The sequence below is a fragment of the Siphateles boraxobius genome, unplaced genomic scaffold, assembly GCF_051911475.1.
Source record: "Siphateles boraxobius isolate OS27281-9 unplaced genomic scaffold, OSU_SipBor_1 46, whole genome shotgun sequence".
Classification (NCBI taxonomy): Eukaryota; Metazoa; Chordata; class Actinopteri; order Cypriniformes; family Leuciscidae; genus Siphateles; species Siphateles boraxobius.
The window spans coordinates 11,627,663-11,648,886 of NW_027509097.1; the positions used below are offsets into that span (position 1 = coordinate 11,627,663).

Consider the following 21,224-nt stretch of genomic DNA (forward strand, 5'->3'; position numbering starts at 1 on the left):
GCTGTGACGCAGGGACCCGGCCAGCGAATCGCCTGAGCTCATAGCTCTCAGAGGCGCGGGCGCGCGCTGAGCAGCTGAGTGAATGGGCGCGTGTGTGATTACAGCAGCGCGCGCTGTGTCTGTAAAACTCGCAGCCTGGGCTGGGGTTGTGTTTGACACTGTAAGGACAGTGTTTATAAGTGGGGGTGCATAAACAGTGGTAGGCACACGCGTCACTTTTATAATGTTTCCCGCTTTTACTGGGGATGAATTTATAACTGTGTGAACAGTGCTTGTGTGTAGTGGTGCGTACATGACCGTAGGCACGTGATCTACATTCATGGGGTGCGCAGCTTGAGCTGGGAATGAATTTGGCACTGTTTTGACAGTATCTGGGAATGCACACTTTGTGGACATGTGAACCCTTAGTGACACAGGCAGAAAAAGACTCTTTTTGTGTTTTCTGTGCGTCGCCGTAAAAACGGTGTTTGTTTGCAGGTGAGCGAGCTCTGTGACTGGCCCATTGACTGCTGTATGAACATATCCAGCCGCCTGTAAGGGGACTGGGTAATGCTTGAGCTTTTGCAGAGAGAGTGGTCCGGCTTTTGCGAGACACGCACTCTCTCTTTTCATTCTTGTGGCTAGGACGGCTTTCGAGGCTCGGGGTTCAGCACAATCTTGGGCCGAGGACCCCGTCGCTCAGAAGGCGGCTTGCGGTTGTGAGAGCGCGAGCGGCGTCGAGCGTCAGCCTGAGGCGCGGGCTGAGAGGCGGTGGGGGCTGTTCTAGCCCGCTGCGGCTGCGGCGGCCTCTGTCTGCTCTGCGATGAGCTGGAGCGCTTGGGCAGGAAATGCCGCATAGCTTGTGAAGCATTCTGGGCCTCAGTGAAGCGTTCGGCGAAACCCTTAACCGATGCAGCGTCGATTGACAAGCTGTCATCCATTCCCCCGTCGTCCTCGGACGCGCCGAAAGTCACAAGGCCCACCGCTCTGCTAGAGGGGTGTGGGTCCGGCTGGGTGAACTGAACCGGCGGTGGGGAAGGCAAGAGCGGCGGTGAAGCACGCGGAGACTGGCTCGGCGTGACGTCACTGAGCTCAGGTTCAGGAAGCCTCTGTGAGCGGCGCTTTTTCTTAGTGCGCGGCTCGAACAGAGGGATGGCGGCGATGGGCTCGCTCGCGGCGAAAGCGGCGAGGCGAGCCCGCAGTGCGGAGAGACCCAGGTCGTCACATTCGGGGCATCCGCCCTTGGTCAAAGCAGCTTCTGCGTGGTCCCGGCCCAGGCAGCGAGCGCAGATGATGTGACGATCCCCGTCCGGGAGAAGGTCTCTGCACGACGCGCAGGAAGGCATTTGAAACAACGCCTTGGAAAATTTGCTCTTTTACAAGTGTCGCAGAGCGAACAGATGTAAATACTTGCGTGAGCAGTACGCCGGATGGCTCAGTAGGATCGCGTTAGAAGGCGGCTGAAGGTGCCGACGTCCTCGTAGCAAATCCCGCTGGTATGCTTTTCGACGGCGAAGCTTCAATAATCTGGAGGATCCAGCGAAGAAGGTGTTCGCTGAAGGAGATTAAATCTAAAGAACTCTCATGACGGGGCGCCCAATATATAGCTCTTGGCCACGCCCATCTTGGCGGGCTCTGACGCGCGCGGGCGCGAAGCGCGCTCATTGGTCGCGCATTCAGAGTCGCCCCGTCATTGGTTCGAGCAAGTTGCCGCAGCACAGCCAATGACCGAGCTGCCTTCGTTCATTGCTGTCAGCTGTGCAGCTGCAATGCGTTTTACATAAAGACTTCAATATTCTCGAGAAAAGGAGTTTTCCCATAGCGTAAGCTACTTACGCAATAGGAGAGACCTCTCGAAAGGGAACAACTTTTGCTTTAGCCTCTATCAATGGCAGTGTTAGCACATGAATTTTGTGATTCAATTTACAATCGATCACAAATAAAGTACCGGTACTTAATCCACCAATTTAAGGTTTCCAACATTAATCTTTAATGATGAAAAAACAAAAATGTTGTCTCATTATTCCAACACATTTTATGATTGAAAGGAGAACTCGCAAATATTTATTTAGGCTACTGTTTGTGTAATATGCAGAAAATGCAAAAATCTGACCACCTTTTTATTAAATAATTTAAAAAGCTAAAACAAACAACACATCACATTAAAGAGCATTCATTAGAATTAAACAAGGAAGCTTTACAACACATAAAACCTTAATAGGCTACGTAAAGATGGTGCAAATAAACAATGTTCGCAATGCTTTCATTCACTTTTCTTTCTGATACGATCTCCAGTCTTAGTTCAAATTAACTGAAGTTGTTTAAATGAAGGAATATTTCTAATTTATTATTCAAAGATAAGTGGGTAGATCATGTTAAATGAGTCAGATCCGGTATTATAGTGTGCAAATAATATATTGTTGACAGAAATGGGAAATTTAAATGTATTTAATTAAATACAATTAAAAAAAATACAAAAATAATTCATTAAATTTTTATAGCGCTTTTTTCTGCACTCAAAGCGCTTTACATAGAAGGGGGACTCTCCTCAACCACCACCAATGTGCAGCATCCACCTGGATGATGCGACGCCAGCCATATTGCGGCAGAACTTTTATTGTATATAGTAAAAAAGTAACTTATGAACTAATACAGCACCATGTCAATGTATTTTATTTTAGAGAGAGAGAGTGAGAGAGAGTTCAAATGAGCAAAAAGCAAGGGCAGGCAGGTCGGAGGACGTGAGTGCAGAGCTCTTTGAGGATGTGCTGCTGCTGAGAGAAAACCAGGCCAGGCTTAAGAGATGCAGAGACTAGCAGCAAATCTGCCCTGAGACTGAACTGACAATCATGTAGTGCTGCCAAGGGGCTTCAGGAAACAGAAGAGAGCTGAGACTCCAGAGCTTTGCTTTGTTTATGTATGTTTAAGTGTGTGTGTGTGTGTGTGTGTGTGTGTGTGTGTGTGTGTGTGTGTGTGTGTGTGTGTGTGTGTGAGAGAGAGAGAGAGAGAGACCCAGTGTGTTAGCATTTGAGTAGACATAAGAAAGCTATTTGATGTGTTAAGGATAGGGGTGTAATGTTTTATGTAGTAACAGGATGGCATAATCTATCTACATCCTGACTCTAGGTAAAGACCCAAAGGACCATTTCATAATACTTAGAGACATAAAGTGGGTGCTTGAAAAAAACTGGGAGTGTTAGAAGGAGAGGGAGATATAGAACAAAAAAGCATTATATAATCCTATTCCACATATTTAGCCCAATCAAACAGGCTTTAGTGTTCTTTGTTCCTCGGACCTAATGCAGATACTTTGTATATAAGTTATGAAACGCATCTAATTATTTTCCACCAGTCTCAGGGGAGTCTCTTTACTTAGCGATTGTTTGTGATTTATTTCCCTGTTTGTTTGTCAGGGAAAGACAAACTCTCTTCTCTTTTCAGAAGAGAGTAGCTTTGGTTAAGAGCTGCACGCACAGGTTAATGCGATGGCTTTCTGAAGTACAGAGGGCAGCAAAAGTGTCAACACATGAGGAATCACAGCAGGTTCCTATAGATTTCTGTAATCACACACGCTGCTTCTAAATATGTGTACTTCCCTGCAAGAGAATATGCAAAAAGGAGCATGTCAAGTAGAACTTTAGAATGCTCAGTATTCATAATATAGTAGGCAGAACAATGCATCTTTGAACTGGAAGGATTCTCAAATGTGCAACCAGTTGACACTTTGCTATCCCATAAATAGAAAATGTGGAACAGCAAAATTCAAAAAGAAATTGTTAGTAAAAATATGCATGCACAGATTGCATATTTTATTTTATTTATTTTTAATATTTTTATATTTATAATCTACCATCGTTTTGCAATGCATAATTACCATATTGTTCCAAATATAAGACTGTGTTTTTTCTCTCTCTGTGCATCGGAAAAGTGGGGTCGTCCAAAAAAAATTGTCTTAAAAATGCCAAAGAAAAGCTTATTGCGGTCCTTAAAGCATCCGCTTCAAAGATTTGACAAGCAGGTGTTTCAGAACGTGGGCAAAAAAGAAATGAGGGGAGCCTTATTTTGGCTACATACTGACACACTTGTCTATCAATTTCTTCTAAGTGGCCGCTTTAAATCAGCGTAAAAATGATGCAGCGTAAACCAGTCTTGCCCCAGCGCTTGCCCTCCGACATCAGGGAGAAACTGCTGTCTTTTCAGCGCTATGTGATAGGCCTAAGGAAAAAACATTCATATTCCCTGGAACAGACAACTATGTTTTTTGACATGCCAACATCTGTCACTGTACATAAAAAAGGTGAGAAATCAGTTATTGTGAAAGCTACTGGAAATGAGAACTACTGTTTTTTTTTATGGTACAGTATGCCGTTAAGTGTTTAGTTTTAAATGTGATTGTTGGTACATTTTACAGTATTTGCCATACTTTGAATATAAAAATCTATTAAAATATGAAAAACTTTCAAATAAAATAATTTTCTTTATAAAATATGAGATTTGGTCCTCAAAAAACCTTTTCCAAAAGGTACATCTTGAAAAAATGCATCATGTAATGAGGCTCGTCTTATATTCATAACAATACGGTAAATATTAATTCTATTAAATAATTAAAATTTAAAATTTAAAAATTTTAAATTCTGCTTTAAACTGCAGCCAACAACACCAGCACATGGTGTTCGGCATAACTACTGTATTTACTAGTACGTTTTATTAAAGTTTTATTTTGGTTGGCTTACTTGGATATTCAACTTATTGCTATTTCATTATATGTTTGACCCTATATCTAGGACTAAATGTGCTTTGACGATGACCAAATATGCTTGAGGATTTACTACACGGTGCCATAGTTTATTATTATCAGTAAGGTATGGACAGGCTATTGTACGCTCACAAGCCCTACAGAAAATAATCAAGCACAGCTTTCCAAGCTGAGCATAGCATCCCTGCTTTGTTAGCAGATAAAACTGATTTCCACACAGAGTGAGATTTTGCTGCTTTTTTGCATTGTTGTCCTTTTTTGTTGCTTTCCTGAAGAACAATGCTGATCTGTTATGTGTGTGGTCTGTTTGTGTATAAGCCCAGTTTTGGATGATGATGATATTATGGGTTTGTGTTCGGGCCCAGTTGGCAGTGCTGGATACATTAGGAATGGATAAAGCTTTGATCAACGGTGTGTGTGTTCAGGTCCAGATGGTTGCTTGCGGGTAAAGGTGCAGTCTCGCTGTTTGTTCCACTTTAGTTTTGCAGGTTCTCTACGTCTCGCTCTATATGGTGAGTGAGAGTCGTGCCCGGGGCAGTTGAACTCCAAACAACTCTGATCCGCAGCGTGTACCGCTTGTCTAGTTTATTCATAGCTTCATATCTCTGCAGCAATCTCCCCCTCTGCGTTCCACACACGTTCTTATTCTTACACACTTCACCATCTCTCTCTCTCTCTCTCTCTCTCTCTCTCTCTCTCTCTCTCTCGCTCTATCTTTTCCCCCCTCCCCTTCCTTCATTCCCTATACGTCTCTCTTCCTCATGTGCGATCGCACCTCTCCCTCCCAGACAGTTTGTGTTCCCACATCTCTATTTCTCACTGTCTTCCGCTCCATCCTTTTTCCTCCTTGTCTTCTCATTCTATCGGGATCCGGGTCTGAAGCTCTGCCGGAGCCGGGACGGCTACTGGAAGTGCTGGATTCCTGGTCTGCCGAGAGGATTAAGTGGAGTGGACAGCTGGCAGATGATCAGAGTGAGAGCAGCAGCCAGGACTGGTTTATATTTATTGACAGGATTGGAGAATTGTGCAGATATTGGCCGATCGCTGTGGGACGGGGCCAGGAAGCCTCTGGGCTGTTTTTTGTAATGTGAAAACCTGCCCCGAGGGTGAGTGAGAGTGTCGTTTTTTTCTATGTTGAATTACTTTCTGCTATCCCAGTGTCCTGTGCAGAGGCAACTAAGAAAGTAAGCCATCAGTTGGTATGTTGATTTCACCCAAAAAGTAAAGACTGGCTATTTGGCACTTTCAGTGTTGTTTCATTTGCATGGGTATCCTGAAAAGCCTGACTAATGGAGTTTGTGTTGGGATGTAACCTGCTTGTTTGGCCTGAATAATGGAAGCAGACGAAGTGTGTTTGAAAACTGTCATTTTTGCAATGCCGTTTGGTGATTGCTTGTGTGATGCTATGAAAACGTGAAATTACATTTATGCTATTGGAAATATAGGGGGTTTGCTAGTTCTGCTGTTTGGTGGTCATCCATGTTGATTTTGTGCTGGTCTAGCAGGTGAACCTTAAGCGTGCCTAAAACATATGATATATTGCTCAATATATAATATAAGACCACCAAAATACTGGTCAACCAGCATGGTCTTTCTGGTTAAGTTAGATAGCCAAGAAAGTCTTACTGGTAGCTTGTTAAAAAAACTGTATTCCAAGCTGGGTAGAATCATCTAAAAGACAACATACTGGTCTTTTCATCTGGAATGTTGATGGTTTCTCTTGAAAATGTGGGTCGTTTATGAGATGTTTTTGTTGATGGGCACTTCAGTGTCCACTTGACAGTTCGAATTTCATGCACTTTCTCTAGTTGACTTAACCCTTCTGTTCTCTTGACCACAGGTCCTTTGGCATCTTGACATCTTCCGCAGAAGCTTCCGTCAACTAAACACCCACAAGTGCATGGAGGACTCGTGCATCTTCTGCGCTCTGAAGGTGAGTGTTACCAGGTCCTCCCAAAAAGCACCCTGTTGTGCATAGCAAATCAAAAGGTACTTCCTGTTAGTATTGCCTTCTCAGAAAAGTAGCTTGAGGCTACAGGAGTCTCCTAGAGTGCCCAGGCTGCTCTTCTAATGATCCAGCAAGGTAAGGGTAGAGGCTGCTCAGACTAATTGACCTCCTTGCTGACCTTACTGTAGCACAGGAATAGAATGGAAATGAGATTCTCAACACCAAGAGCACTGTCGCTCTTTTCGAGGAAGTCTTTTTAATTTCCTGCCTGGTGGCTGATAGAGATGGGAGGTGGAGGAGGAGAGGGAGATATACAGTATGCTAGGAAAAGCAACTTGGGTCTCTTTTTAAATAACAAGCAAAGGCCTCTCACTCAAACAATATCCTGTTTTCTAGTCGGCTTCAGGCTAAAAGTAGCTGTGCTATTTAAAGGTGTCACATACCAGTAAGAAGTCACAAAACTGACATATTTCTTTTAAAGGCTCCTTGTTTGTGTTCAAATACATCTTTGCCGTCAGATTTGTACTTGGCCATTTGTTTCCAAAAATACCAACATTTCTTGTTGGCTGTGTTTACGCCTGAGAGAAAAGGAGAAGTACAAATAGCCTGATGGATCGAGGTTCTTTCTTTACTTTGTGTCTGGTCTAATCTTGTTCTGGTGTTGGGTGATTTTCGACTTTATTTCATGTACAGGGATCTTTCTCTCTCTTGTGCTGAACACTTGGTTCCTCTACAGATGTAAGCATGGGTTCTGCTCCATTGTTTCCACGGCTACCTGTTACCTTGGCTACTCTGTTCTCTGATAGCTTAGTGTCAGGCACACATGATGTCATAAAGACAGTCTGTGCCTTTTGGTCTTGGTTTCCTTGGAGTTGGTTGTCTTTAGTTGTGAGATTCAACATAAATGATTTGTTGGCTATGTTTAATTGTCCAGTATAGAGTGTTGCAGAAGTCAAACTGAGATTATTTAATATTGCTGTCTCTATGATGATAGAGAAACTCTATGGTCCTGTGTCTTTAATGTTTATGTATTTGGTTCTGGTTGATGGATGGTTGTATGGATCAATAGATAGATGGATAGTAGTAACTGGCTGATTATATAATATCCTTATTATATGGCTAAATAAAATAATGAATTGCCATAAAATATTATTTTGTTGAATTATTTTTATGCAAAGATAATGAGTGATGTGCATGTGGTAAAACTTGCAAAACTGTTGGATTTGGACTTGCAATGGTGTATGGTGATTTATAGTTTTGTAATCATTATTCAAGCGTATTCCAGACAGCTTGATGGATGGATAGATGGATAGATGAATAGACAGATGGATGCAGGGCCTAAAACTAACTTTTTGCCACACCTGCCAATGACCGGTAAAAGATAGAGTTGCAGACCAGGAGATTGTTGAGGTATAAGTTCTTTATTTCGTCGCTGTAGTCATCTCAATCAAGTCTGACTTCTTGAGTCAAACATTGTAATATATATACATTATAAGAGGGAGGGATTACATTGTGATGATGGAAACTCGTATACCAGTTTAGGAACCTGTATTAAAAGAGAGAGGGAAAACCTTATTCAAACCCTGAGACTCCAGAACAGGAGTGACAGGACTCTCTCTTGCTAAGACAAAAGCTCGCGAGAGTCTCCAAGAGTTTCATTAACATGTTTCATTTAACTTACAATAGAAAGAAAACCTGTCTGACAGCTGTATATAGAGACACAGAATAAGACAGGAGTTTCGTGCTCCACAGCTGAATGCTAAATTCAAGTTACAGAACTTTCTCAGTTTATATATGAAACTAAATTAAACATTTGACAAAGTTGTATTCCTTCACCGGTGACTAAAGAAAAATGACCGGCCATAAAAATAGCTAATTTCGATACCACAGCTAAAACTACTAGCCTAATATACATTTAAAGGATTATTAAAGACAAGTAAACAATCAGTAATAAAATAAGAACAAATAATCAAATTACAAGCAAAAAGACAAATAAATACAGTAGAACAAAGATACAAATGAAATAAACATTGCTTTCCAAGTAGGTTTTTTAGGTAGATCTAACACAGGGTTCCCACGGGTCCTTGAAACCTTGAAAGTTTGTGAATATGAAATAAGATTTCAAGGACCTGGAAAGTTTTTGAGAATAAACATACATAGATGAAAAGTTTTCTGTAAAAAATTCCATATTATTCCCTCCGGTCCGCTAATGTGTTATTTCGTCAACACTTTGTGGCCTATGCATACTAGCTGGCTTGATTTACGTTAGTTACAGACATTTACACGTTACGTTTAGTGTTTCCCGCGTGAGGTACTTTATGTTGTACGTTGCCACGTTCACGCGCGCAAAACTGTAACAATGTATCTTACAAGGTAACACGATGTAACCTTGCTCTCACTTGAAATGTGTCCCCACATTAAAGCAGCACTAAGTACGGTTTTTTACTTTAAAATAATGTTTCCAAAATCGTTTCAGTGGTTCATCAAGTCGTGACATGGTGAAATGCACTTATGCCACAGCTTTGCGGTCCTTTATCTGATATATCCACGCTATGTAAGATTGCCAGATCGGGTCGCGTTTCTGTAGTTCTAATGAGACATAAGAAAACTACTAATTTGACTTGCTTTATGGCAAGCGTTACAATTGCTACAATTGCTCGTTTGTGATGTCGCAATGCATCATACTTTCATAAAATCATGCATCATACTCCACCTTGTCTGTGGCCATTGTTGATTCCAAAGCCGGTGCTGGATAAACAGAGAGCATGTGCATGCGACAGTAGGCTGCGGTAGGCTATATTATTTACGACAGCAGTACTGGACAATTCTGCTTCCAACCTGTAGGGCGACCGCAGAGAAAAGGTTACTTGGTGCTGTTTTAAAGGCTGATTTATACTTCTACGTCGGACCTACGCCGGAGTCTGTACGCTGTTGGCTATGCGTTGGTTTTCATTTATACTTCTCCGTCGTTGTCCGCATTGACGCTCAATTACACATGGAGAGGGAGTATGTGAAACCCGAGGGACGGGTTTAAGCCGACCAATTACATCGCTTGCGGTCCACGTAGAATTGACACGTTGTTACATTTTTGGAGAGGTGCACATCAGGGTACGGCGAAGGGTACGTGTGCTACGCACAGCCTATGACGTAGCTACGGCGTGAGTATAAATTGGGCTTAAGTCCTTGAATTTGAGTGTATTGGACCTGGAAAGTCCTTGAAAGGTCCTTGAAATTGAAGTTAACCAAGGTGTGGGAACCTTACTAACAGTTTCAGGTACAGAAAATTTAATTTAAGTAATCAAATGTAGAATACCACTGCATCATCTTTACTGTATAAATTAAATAGATTAATCCTTATTGAAGTTATGAAACTTATTCATTTAACTTAAGAGCAGTGAGTGATCTTTTTCTGTCCTTTGTTGTTTAACATTAAAAATGCAGACAGCAGCACTTTAAGACTAATGCACGGATCCAATATACTGATATACTGTACATGCATTTTCTTTCTCAACTGTTTAGTTTAAGTTTACTTAGACATAACCAACTATGTTTACTTGGATACTCACGGCCGTTGTCGTATTATGACCGTTGCAGTGTCCGAAGATATTTTGCATGTGTGACTGTGGCTTAATTTTGTTCCCTTCTTCTTGTGCTTGAATATTTAAATTGGAATGCATGTGGTTATGCAGCTCTGGCCTATGTATACATGCATAGATACATACATACAAACATACAGATAGATAGATAGATAGATAGATAGATAGATAGATAGATAGATAGATAGATAGATAGATAGATAGATAGATAGATAGATAGACAGAATTGTGTGTGCTTGTGCTTTTTTCATGGGCTACTTTGTTGATATGAAACACAAATGAGCAAATCCATCACAGTGATTGAAATGTGCTCTCTCACTCCCTCTCTCTCTAAATGAAGTGTGTGAAGTGCTGAGGCATCAGAAATCACTCTGCTGTGGTGACACAAAGCCGTATTATGAGAACGCTTTCACATATTTGCCAGGATTTATGACCGTTTACCTGGATATGTTCTTTCTGTCCTTCTCCTGCTCTTTCATTCTTTCTTCGTCACTCACACTCTTGCTGTTTCTCTCTTGCTCCTGTTTTCTCGCTGTATTAAACTTGTTGCTAAATTTAGCTCCATTTCTATTCACTGTCAAACCATTTGGAGACTACAAGCAATTGATATTGTCCAGGTGATGCGTTCAGAACAAAATGGCAGACTTAGAAAGAGACTTTTAATTTTAATCGCGTCCAAGCAAACAAGCTTTAAGCCTCCATTATGTTTTGAATGGGAAATGGAATGACCATGGTTCTCAAAATAATTTGTCTTGCTGTACCTGAAATGACATTTGTCATTGAGTTGACTGCATCATTTTTCAACAGTGTTAAGGCAGCATCAGTTTTTACTCTAAATAACACGACGGCGCGCTTCTGTTTAGGCCCTGTGCTAAAGGTTTGCTCTGTGGTAAAGCTCAATGCCTGATTCCAGTCCCTCAGGTCTCACCCTGAGCTTTTTTCCTGCCAAACCATCTGTGGACTGGTGGCATGTGATCTCAAGTGGCTCTGACTGTCCCGTATCTTAGCCTTGAATGGCATGCGCTATGTCACCTCTCTAATTTCTGATGGAGGGACGTTAGTATCGGCCGATTGGTTATGAGAGTTTCTCACGCGTACCGCCAGCCGCCTGCTTGCCAGCCATGTTATTGAAATTTAATGATCTTACGCTACTAATGAGTGCTGAAATATGCCCTCACCACTTCGCTCCTTTCTACAAACTGCGGAATTCTACAAATGTGTTTATTTGAAGCATACTGACTGTGGGGTATATCATGTTCATTTACTGAGATGTAAATGAGCTGAGGGGTATGGAGATGAAAAATCTCATATTGATTGTTTGCACAAGAATGCAACATTTTTCCAATATTATTTACTGATTTGCTCTTTTGATTTCATTGCATTTTCAACTTATCAACTACTTTACGTTTATTTATTATTATATTATTATATGTAAAGTATTTCACAAGTTAGGGGTTGGTAAGATTTTTTTAAATTGTTTCTGAAAAAATCCTCTCACCAAGTCTGCATTTATTTTGATGCTTTATTATTATTATACTTTATTAAGCTTAATATTTTTTTGCATTCTTAGATAAATAGAAAGATCAAGAATGAATTTTCTCTCAGCTAAATTCAGTTGCTATTCAATTACTTTCTTTATGCAAATTTAGGGGAGATTATGAATTGACAGATAAACTCACTGTTGTCATTTTATATTAGATGTCATTGAATGCAGCATATTTGTGCTAAATAAATAGACCTGAACGGTCTGACTGCATTTCAAGTCTATTATGTTTGTCACCAGAGAGGCTGCATGTCACAGAGGCTGAATTGTGGCATTGGGTGGCAAGGGCCCACAATACTGCCACCTCACGAGGTGTGATAGTGCCTTGAGGTTGGTGACCTCTACTGACCATCGGCCCTGCTGAGGAACTGCAGCGCTGGAGGCAGGAAACAAACACGCATACACAAACTAAATAAATGCAAAGTCACAGTCACTCACACAAGCCGCCACCTTTATTACGATGATGTTTCCTATTATAGAAGCTCCAGTGACACCTCTATGTTTGTGCCATTTTATGTTGTGCGAATCAGCGTTTGAGTTAAACTCAATCACAAATTCATAATCAGCATGAGATTCAATCCCCCTGCAATTTAAAAACTGAGCCCAGGGAGTGTTTAATATTAATATATTTACGTGCGTCACAAGATTGCTGTTCCTGTCAGGGTGTGTGTGCATGTCTATATTTTCTCATTGCCTTTGTGAGTTTTGAGCAGTGCAGATGATATGTGTCTAGTGTCTTTGAGTGGAGGTTAATGTCTTTTTTCACTGGCTACGCCTGAGGGCTCACAGCTGACAACACAATCTCTGGTGGGTGTTGTGTGTATGTATACAGTATGTATGCATATGACTGGACTTGCATGGTTTGAGTTTAGCCTGTCCAGTTGGGTTCCATGTCCTTGTTAGAGATGAGAAGGACTTTACATCACACACACTGACACACTTTACGTTACCTGCTACTACACACATGGACGTCTCAACCCTCAAATGGGATTCACAGTTCTACACACTCTATAATGTAATATAAAGACTCAAGGTAGCTTGTGGTTGGAACTTGAGAAGTTTATATGAATGTCCTTTTTGGGAAGGTCACGACTGGTTCAGACTTGTTTATATGTGTCAGTATTTGTTGGCTAGCTCTTTGAACTGAATAAAAACCAGGGAAGCTGGTTGACTGGTGTAATTTGGCTTGTTAAGTTAGCCTGGGAGCTGGATTTGTCTACATTATCCAGGTTAGTTGCATCATGTTTTTTAAAAGATACTCAAGAAATTTGTTTGAGGCAAGTAGCAAGTTAATGATGTATAGTTTGTCATGGTAATTACATTAAATCTGATAGTAACTTTTTAAGTAACTTTAGTCACTGATAGTAACTTTTTTCTGATAGGAACTATTTAAACAAAAAAACGCTTCAGTGCGTCGACGCACTGGCAACAGTTAACAGGTTAAAGGATTAGTTACTTAGTTACTCCAGAATTAAAATTTCCTGATAATTTACTCACCCCCATGTCCACGACTTCACGCATTACATAATCACGTTGGAAAGGTCACATGTGACGTAGGCGGAAGTACCGACCCAGTGTTTACAAAGTGAACGTGCAAAGACTAAGTCAAATGCCCTTTACAATAAAGCGTAAAACAACGATGTCGGATGATTTTGAAGTTAGAGGAGAAAATGAGATGAGAGTTTTTCGTACTTCCACCTACGTCACTCATGGACGCGCATCGCAGAGCTAGTGCAAGACGAGCATTTGTGGTTAATTTTTTTTTTTTGTGAAAATGGCTGATCATTTCAATAAATAAGACCCTTATTCCTCGGCTGGGATCGTGTAGAGGCCTTTGAAGCTGCACTGAAACTGCAATTTGGACCTTCAACCTGTTGGTTCCGTTGAAGACAACTACATGGAGAAAAATCCTGGAATGTTTTCCCTAAAAAACTTAATTTCTTTTTGACTGAAAAAAGAAAGACAAGACTTGGATGACATGCGGGTAAGTAAATTATCAGGAAATTTTAATTCTGGAGTGAACTAATCCTTTAAATAGATATCCATGAGCAGCACTGAATATTCCACAATGTTTTAATTATTTCTGTACAATAATCAGTTTATCCCTGCTGAGAAAACTGCCTATGGTTTACTTGTCTCCACACCTGGTTGGTCTGTTGGCTTATTTTAAAGAGGTTTTGAGCCCTCTTCAGCTGGCCAGACTGGGAGACAATCTAGACAAGCTGAAGACCTGATTGGCCAGGACTGTAAAAGCCCAGACAAATCAAACTGATATCAAAGAACTAGCGGTGTCAAAAGCTGACTGTTGCCTCACATTGCCTGTGTCCGGGCCAAAAAGATGTGCTGGAACATTGCAAAAACATACAGCCCACGGCTAGCTTGCACGAATGTTCTGAACCTGCTTGAAAGGAAGTAACTCTTCATGCCTGCAAGTGGCAGTAATCTGTATTTGTCATTTTAAAAGGGAAATCAGAAGAAATAACACTGTGGTTTTACAAACTGCATATACACAATTTTGTAATTTTATCACTTCCATTTTTCCAAAAACAGCAAAGCATAGTGATTTCTTGGCTCGATGGGCTTAACTGCCAATTCAACATGCTCAATTGTTTGAAAAGCTGCAGATGTGGGTCCAGCTAGTGCCAGTGGTGCGGTACATACCTCAACTAGGCTGAAATTCGTTAAACGATGACCCGACAGTTGACTTGATGTGTCACGGCTTTAAGCTGAAATTGGTACCATATCTGCGTTCCGTTCTGGCTTATGGACACTCCACGTGATGTCATTTTTGACATCAGCACAGTCTGCTGATGTCCTTGTACACCGTCTGTGTGCAGCTCTATTTTCTTGTCTGCGCAGACAACAGTGCACATGCAAGTGTTCAGTAGAGTATACTTTGTATAGGCTTGTGTGCTCAACTGTGCTCCAGACGGAGAATAACATGAAACGTTAAGTATACCCATGCCTTTAAGACCAACTTAAACCAGCTAAGACCAGCAAACCAGTTCCTTTTCGAGGGAACTCGGACTGCGTCGATTGACACTTTGGGGGGAATGCCCCTCAGCGTAGCGCCTCTGAAGTATGAATGAAACTAAGCCAATCTCTGATTGGTGTTGCGTCATGACGTAATGTGTGACGCATACAAGCGAAAGCTATAAAGGACGCCGGCACACATGAGATGTCAGCTTTTTGTTCTTCAGCAAAGCACTCTCTGTTTGACTTGTCTGTCTTATTTGGTGTTGTCTGTCACAAAGCATTACAACTATATATATAAATATATATTATGGCGAGCCCAAGTTTCACTCGGTGTGTGCATCCCTGCCCTCGTTATATCACGGGTGGGGACACACATCGTTTGTGTAGGCCTACACATTGTTTGGGAGTGCAGCACACGCTGGCAGCTCTCGAGGGGGCTGCTTGCGAGGATTGTGAAAAAACTTCCAATCCTCGTGCTGCGCTCCCGCCTGGCCATTTAAAAAAAAAAAAAGGAGGAGGATGGTCAGGCTCGCAGGCCCCGTGGTGCGAGACCCGGGTCTGCTGAGGCGGTGCGGCAACGCTCTTCATGGGGCTCGCAGATGGGTCTGTTGCAATATAGAATCTATAGTGGCTCGGATCTCGCATTTGCCGAGGCAGCACGTTGATTACGGGTCTACTCTGCAATAAGATTCTGTGACTTGGATCTCGCTTTTGGCGAGGCAGCGCATACTAGATCAAAGGTCTACATTGCAATACAGAATCTAGTTGCTCGGATCTCGCGTTTGCCGAGGCAACGCGTAGATTACGTGTCTACTTTGCAATAAAGATTCTGTGTGTGTGCGAGGCATTAACAGTCGCTCCCGAGGGTGCTGGCTGTGTTCATTGAGAAATATCTCGACGCTTATATCCGTGCGCTGTCGGATGTTTCAGCCTCGCACCTGTTGACTTTCTTCTTGGGTTGGAAGCCAAATAAATTGTGAGCGACTCGAATCTCGCGTTGCCGAGGCAGCGTGTGGATTACGAGACCCTATAGCCTAACACAAAACAGTATTGTCTGGTAATTATGGCTGCATTTAATTTTAAGAAATTAAAATGATGAAATATTTCTGACTTTTGAATATTGGAAGTTAGATATTTTAATTCAGCCTGCCATTCAGACCGTGTTTCACTTATACAGTGTTTATGGCTACATTTATTTCTGAGGAATTAAAATGATAAGCAGCGAACGCAGGCTTACGGCCATGCAGTGTTCCTTCTGCACATCAAAAATCGTTTTTCGATTCTTCCCTGCCGGTCCTCCGCTTCAGGGTATCGAAAACGAGACAAAAATAACAGGGCTATCCCACCCGTGGAGGGACGAGCGAGAAATGCTCTTCCGCGGAGCCCTCAGAAAATCGATGTTTGTATCCAGCGTCAAGTGCGCTTCGGGACACATCGGTTTTCAGCTAATGCACGCTGCAGTGTCCGCCCCAATATCTTGCGGCCAGGCAGTGCTCATGTTCGCCCATCGGAAACGGTTTTCGATTATTCCCTGCCGGTCCTCCGCTTCAGGGTGTCGAGAACGAAACCAAAAGAGCCTCCCCTCATGGGAGCCCTCAGGAAGTCGATGTCTGTATCCCGCCGTTAAGTGCGCTTCGGGACACATCGGTTTCCAGCGAACGCACGCTGCTCTGTCTGCCCCACAGGCTTGCGGCCAGGCAGCAATCGCGTCCGCCCATCAAGAATTGTTTTCGGTCAAACCCTGCCGGAGATCCGCTTCAGGGGGTCGAGAACGAATCCCGATTGGTACCCGAAGCCAGGCTCGAGAGCCTGGTTCCTTTGGTAAAATATTTCGATGCATGGAAAAATCTCACGAATATTTCGCCTTGGGCCCTGCGGTTTATGCCCATCAAGGTTCAACAGGGTGGTCTGGACTGCAGTCGACCCAGTGCAGGGTCGGGTATTGGAACAGGAAGTAAACTCCCTGCTGGTAAAGGAGGCTATAGAACGTATTCCTCCACCGGACAGGGAGTCCGGGTTTTAAGCCGCTACTTTATAGTTCCCAAAAAGGATGGGGGGTTGCGTCCAATAATAGATCTCAGACACTTCAATCTTTCTCTGAGGAGATTCATGTTCAAGATGCTCACTATTCCCACAATCGTGAGTCAAATTCATTCCGAGGATTGGTTTGTCACGATAGATCTAAAGGACGCATACTTCCACATATCCATCCTTCCATCTCACAGGAAGTTCCTGAGGTTCGCTTTCGGGGGCGAAGCGTACCAATATCAGGTTCTTCCCTTCGGCTTAGCTCTCTCCCCACGCACATTTACGAAATGTATGGATGCAGCTCTAGCACCGCTGAGGCTCCAGGGCATCAGGGTGCTCAATTATATCGACGACTGGCTGATTCTGGCCCAGTCACAAGAGCTGGCGGTTCGGCATCGAGATGTCGTCCTCGCCCACATTCAAAGCCTGGGGTTGAGACTCAACACACAAAAGAGCGTGTTGACACCAGCCCAGAGAACCACGTTCCTGGGAGTGGTTTGGGACTCGGTCACGATGCGGGCACGATTGTCTCCTGCACGAATCGAGTCCATTCTGGCCACAGTGTCCAGGATAAAGCTAGGCCAAGCCATTACTGTGAAACATTTTCAAAGAGTGTTGGGGCTCATCGCAGCAGCGTCCAACATTATTCCATTTGGCCTGCTGCACATGAGGCCCCTCCAGTGGTGATTGAAAACCAAGGGGTTCTCCCCAAGGGGCAACCCGTTCCGCATGATCAGGGTTACGCGCAGATGCCTTCGTTCCCTGGAAAAAAGCTTGGTTTCTGTCCCAAGGTCCAGTGTTGGGAGCGTTATGTAGCCGGAAAACCGTTTTGACAGACGCCTGCCTCATGGGCTGGGGCGCGGTCATGGACGGCCGCTTTACGACAGGCCTATGGCAGGACCATCATTCCTCCTGGCACATAAACTGCCTGGAGATGTTGGCGGTGCTCCGAGCTCTGAGGAGCTTCCTGCCGGACCTCAAAGGTCATCATGTCCTTGTGAGGTCAGACAATATGTCGGTTGTGGCCTATATAAACCATCAGGGGGGTCTGAGGTCTCGCCCTCTTTGCAGACTGGCGCATCAGATCCTCCCGTGGTCCCAGGTGAAGCTGTTATCTCTAAGAGCAACATACATCCCAGGGAGTCAAAATCAGGGAGCAGACATCCTGTCGAGACAGGGGCTGAGGCCCGGGGAATGGAGACTCCAGCCCGAGGTGGTGTAGTCAATATCTCAGAGTTTCGGCCCAGTGGAAGTGGACCTATTCGCGTCTCGGGAGACGACCCACTGTCCACTGTGGTTTTCCCTCACTCATCCAGCCCCGCTGGGGTCGGATGCCATGGTGCAGACGTGGCCGAGGCTGCGTCTGTATGCATTTCCCCCAATCGCTCTGCTCCCGGGAGTTCTAGAGAGGGTCCGTCGCGATGGGATCAGTCTACTCCTGGTAGCCCTGTTGTGGCCGGCCCGAGTATGGTTCTCAGACATTGTATCACTCCTAGACGGCCCTCCGTGGGAGATTCCCCTCAGGAGGGACCTGCTGACACAGGCAGAGGGCTCAATATTTCACCCTCGGCCTGAGCTATGGAAGCTGTGGGTCTGGCCCCTGAGGGGGCACAGTACCTAGAGGCAGGCCTATCAGCTGGAGTAGTGGAGACAATACTCAGCTCTAGAGCTCCCTCCACGAGGAAATTGTACGGCTTAAAGTGGAATGTCTTTACCAATTGGTGTAGAGGGCGTGAGGTGGATCCAGTTATCTGCCCAGTGGCTTCAGTTCTGGAGTTCCTCCAAGATCGCTTTTCAGCTGGTCTTACCCCGTCCACACTCAAGGTGTACGTCGCTGCCATTGCGGCTTTCCACGCTCCTCTGGGTGATGGGCCTCTGGGGAGACAGCAGTTGGTCGTACGTTTCCTCCGTGGGGCTTGGAGGATGAGACCTGCGGCTCGTTCCAGGGTTCCCACATGGGACCTGGCAGTCATTCTCGAAGGGCTGGCCGAGGCCCCCTTCGAACCATTGGAGTCGGCTGAGGCCAAGAACCTTCCCTGAAGGTGTTTTTTCTGTTGGCCATTACTTCTCTGAGGAGGGTAGGAGATCTCCAGGCGCTCTCTATATCTAACGGGTGCCTGGAGTTTGCTCCAGGCGACATTAAAGCCATCCTAGATCCTAGGCCGGCTATTTAACTAAGGTGCCATCTAATGCGGCACAGCCTACGGTTCTGCAGGCTTTTCATCCTCTACTTCACTTGACGGCGGATGAGGAGAGACTTCATCTGCTCTGCCCTGTCAGAGCTCTAAAAATTTACATTCAGAGGTCCTCTTCATGGCGGAAGTCGGACAAGTTGCTGGTGTGTTTCGGGTCGCCCAAGAAGGGTCTTCCCGCCTCTAAACAGACTCTCAGCAACTGGATTGTCCATGCTATTTCTTTGGCCTACCAGGTGCGCAGTTTGCCTTCACCTTTGGCCGTGAGGGCTTATTCAACCAGAGCAATGGCGTCCTCTAGAGCCCTTCTCACAGGGGGCCCGATTCAGGAAGTCTGCGATGCAGCTGGATGGACCACCCCTCATACCTTTATTAGGTTCTATAGCCTGGACATTCCGTCAACACCTGGCACTCTCGTGCACTCGTCCTATATGTGCCTGTGAGCAGCTTTACACTAGGACAGGCAGGGCGCATTGTGGTATAGTGGGTACTCGTTCCCCCAAAGTGTCAATCAACGCAGTCCGAGTTCCCTCGAAAGGGAACGTTCTCGGGTTACGACTGTACGTCACACTTTACGTCATGACGCAAGACCAATTAGAGATTGGCTTAGTTTCATTCATACTTCAGAGGCGCTACGCTGAGGGGCGTTCCCCCAAAGTGTAAATCGACGCAGTCCTCGTTCCCTTTCTCAGGGAACAAGGGTTACAGTCATAACCCGAGGACGTTTAGACTAGTTCAAGCATTTTTTTCAGTGGAAATATTTTTGGTTTGACAGAAATTCTGATTATAAAGTCTACACACATTCCAACTCATTTATACAATGTTTCTAGTACAGCCGGTCACAGACGAACACTGACACTTCAGATAAAACATAACGAATTTTGAAAGGTTGAGTTTTCATGTCAGTCTGTAGGACTGAAAATAATCCAAGATATTTGAAAATGAACAAAGACATTTGCTTTACTGTATTCAACCCCCTCTTTCTTACCCCAATGGCCATTTGGAGTTCCTAAAGGCACAGATAGTGATCAAGGTCTGTAGGCCAAGATGTGTGCACTTCGGGGGTCTATAAATTGGCTAACCTTTAGTATGGGGGAAGTTTTAATTATATGATTGGTCAGTTTGAACATGTCACATTTGGGTTTTAGCACATGGCCAGGGAAAGGATAAAGGAAGATTGTAACTGTTGCTCTGTCTCTTTTATTTTCTGGCTCCCATTCTTGGGGCTCTCCCAAGAATTTCTTTGCCTCCTCATTTCTTTCTCTCTTACTCTCTACACTCTCTCTCCCTCTCTTTCTATGTCTCAGGTAACATTATACATATATGCTGGGTACAATTAATGGTACAAGTTTTTATCATCTCATACATCTATTTTGTGACTATTTTAAGTGTAATGTGCTAACTTGTTTTGATTTGGAATTGACTTTGAAGTGTTACCTATTGCAATGCAACATCGTCACTCTCTATAGCAACGCTCTCCCACATATTAAGCTATTGTAACTGCGCTTATTTCCGTCGTTGTAAGTAGCAGTGGGTGGTAATAGAAAAGAAATGTACAGTTTTCTACCATCTTGCTAACAACATTTCTTTAGTCATTCGGCAGTCTTGCAGCCTGAACTCCTGCAGGAAATCCACCCTTACAAGTCAGAAAGACTTTGCTTGTCTAAGAACACAAAACTTGTGTTCAACAGTTGTTGTTTTTTTCTTCTTTTTTCTTTTTTCTTCTACATCAGATCTGAACTCAGAATTTGTCGCAGCTTGCAAGCATGTGAGGGGGTGTGCTGCTGTCCCACTCTCGCTGAGGAGAGCGGAACAGAGCTGCAGTTTGGTTGGGCACTGATTGCCCGAGTGATATATTTGCTGCGTACACACTAGACTTCCAATTGGCCCTTATCAGTCCTGAGAGAGAGAGAGAGAGAGAGAGAGAGAGAGAGAGAGAGAGAGAGAGAGAAATGGGGAAGGAAGAGGACATTCAAATATGTCCATAGGCGAAAATCACTTCAGGCTCTTAGCTGGGCAGAGCAGTATGTGATTAGAGCTGCATGGGGAAATGATGCAGTGGCTGAATTTTCCTCTCATCGAGTTTCCTCAGTGGGGTACATAACCCTCTACGTCTGTCCCTCCCACACTTTCTCTCATTTTCTTCCACCCTCCCTCCATTCTCTTTCTTTCTCTCCTTGGCGCAGTGCAGTCATCACACTGCATT

The 21,224-nt window shown here is 43.9% G+C and overlaps 1 protein-coding gene across 5 annotated transcripts in view; it reads left to right on the forward strand.

Moving 5' to 3' along the window:
- Nucleotides 1–21,224, forward strand: part of usp54b (ubiquitin specific peptidase 54b) — a 144,371-nt gene that overhangs the window by 73,307 nt on the left and 49,840 nt on the right. For 3 of the 5 annotated variants that reach the window (XM_077200784.1, XM_077200787.1, XM_077200785.1), the window contains one exon: nt 6,576–6,668. In XM_077200784.1, coding sequence (XP_077056899.1) covers nt 6,576–6,668 — 93 coding nt within the window. Of the gene's footprint in view, nt 1–5,592; nt 5,842–6,575; nt 6,669–21,224 lie in introns of those variants that run through there. The other 2 variants (XM_077200789.1, XM_077200786.1) reach the window with 2 other exon arrangements.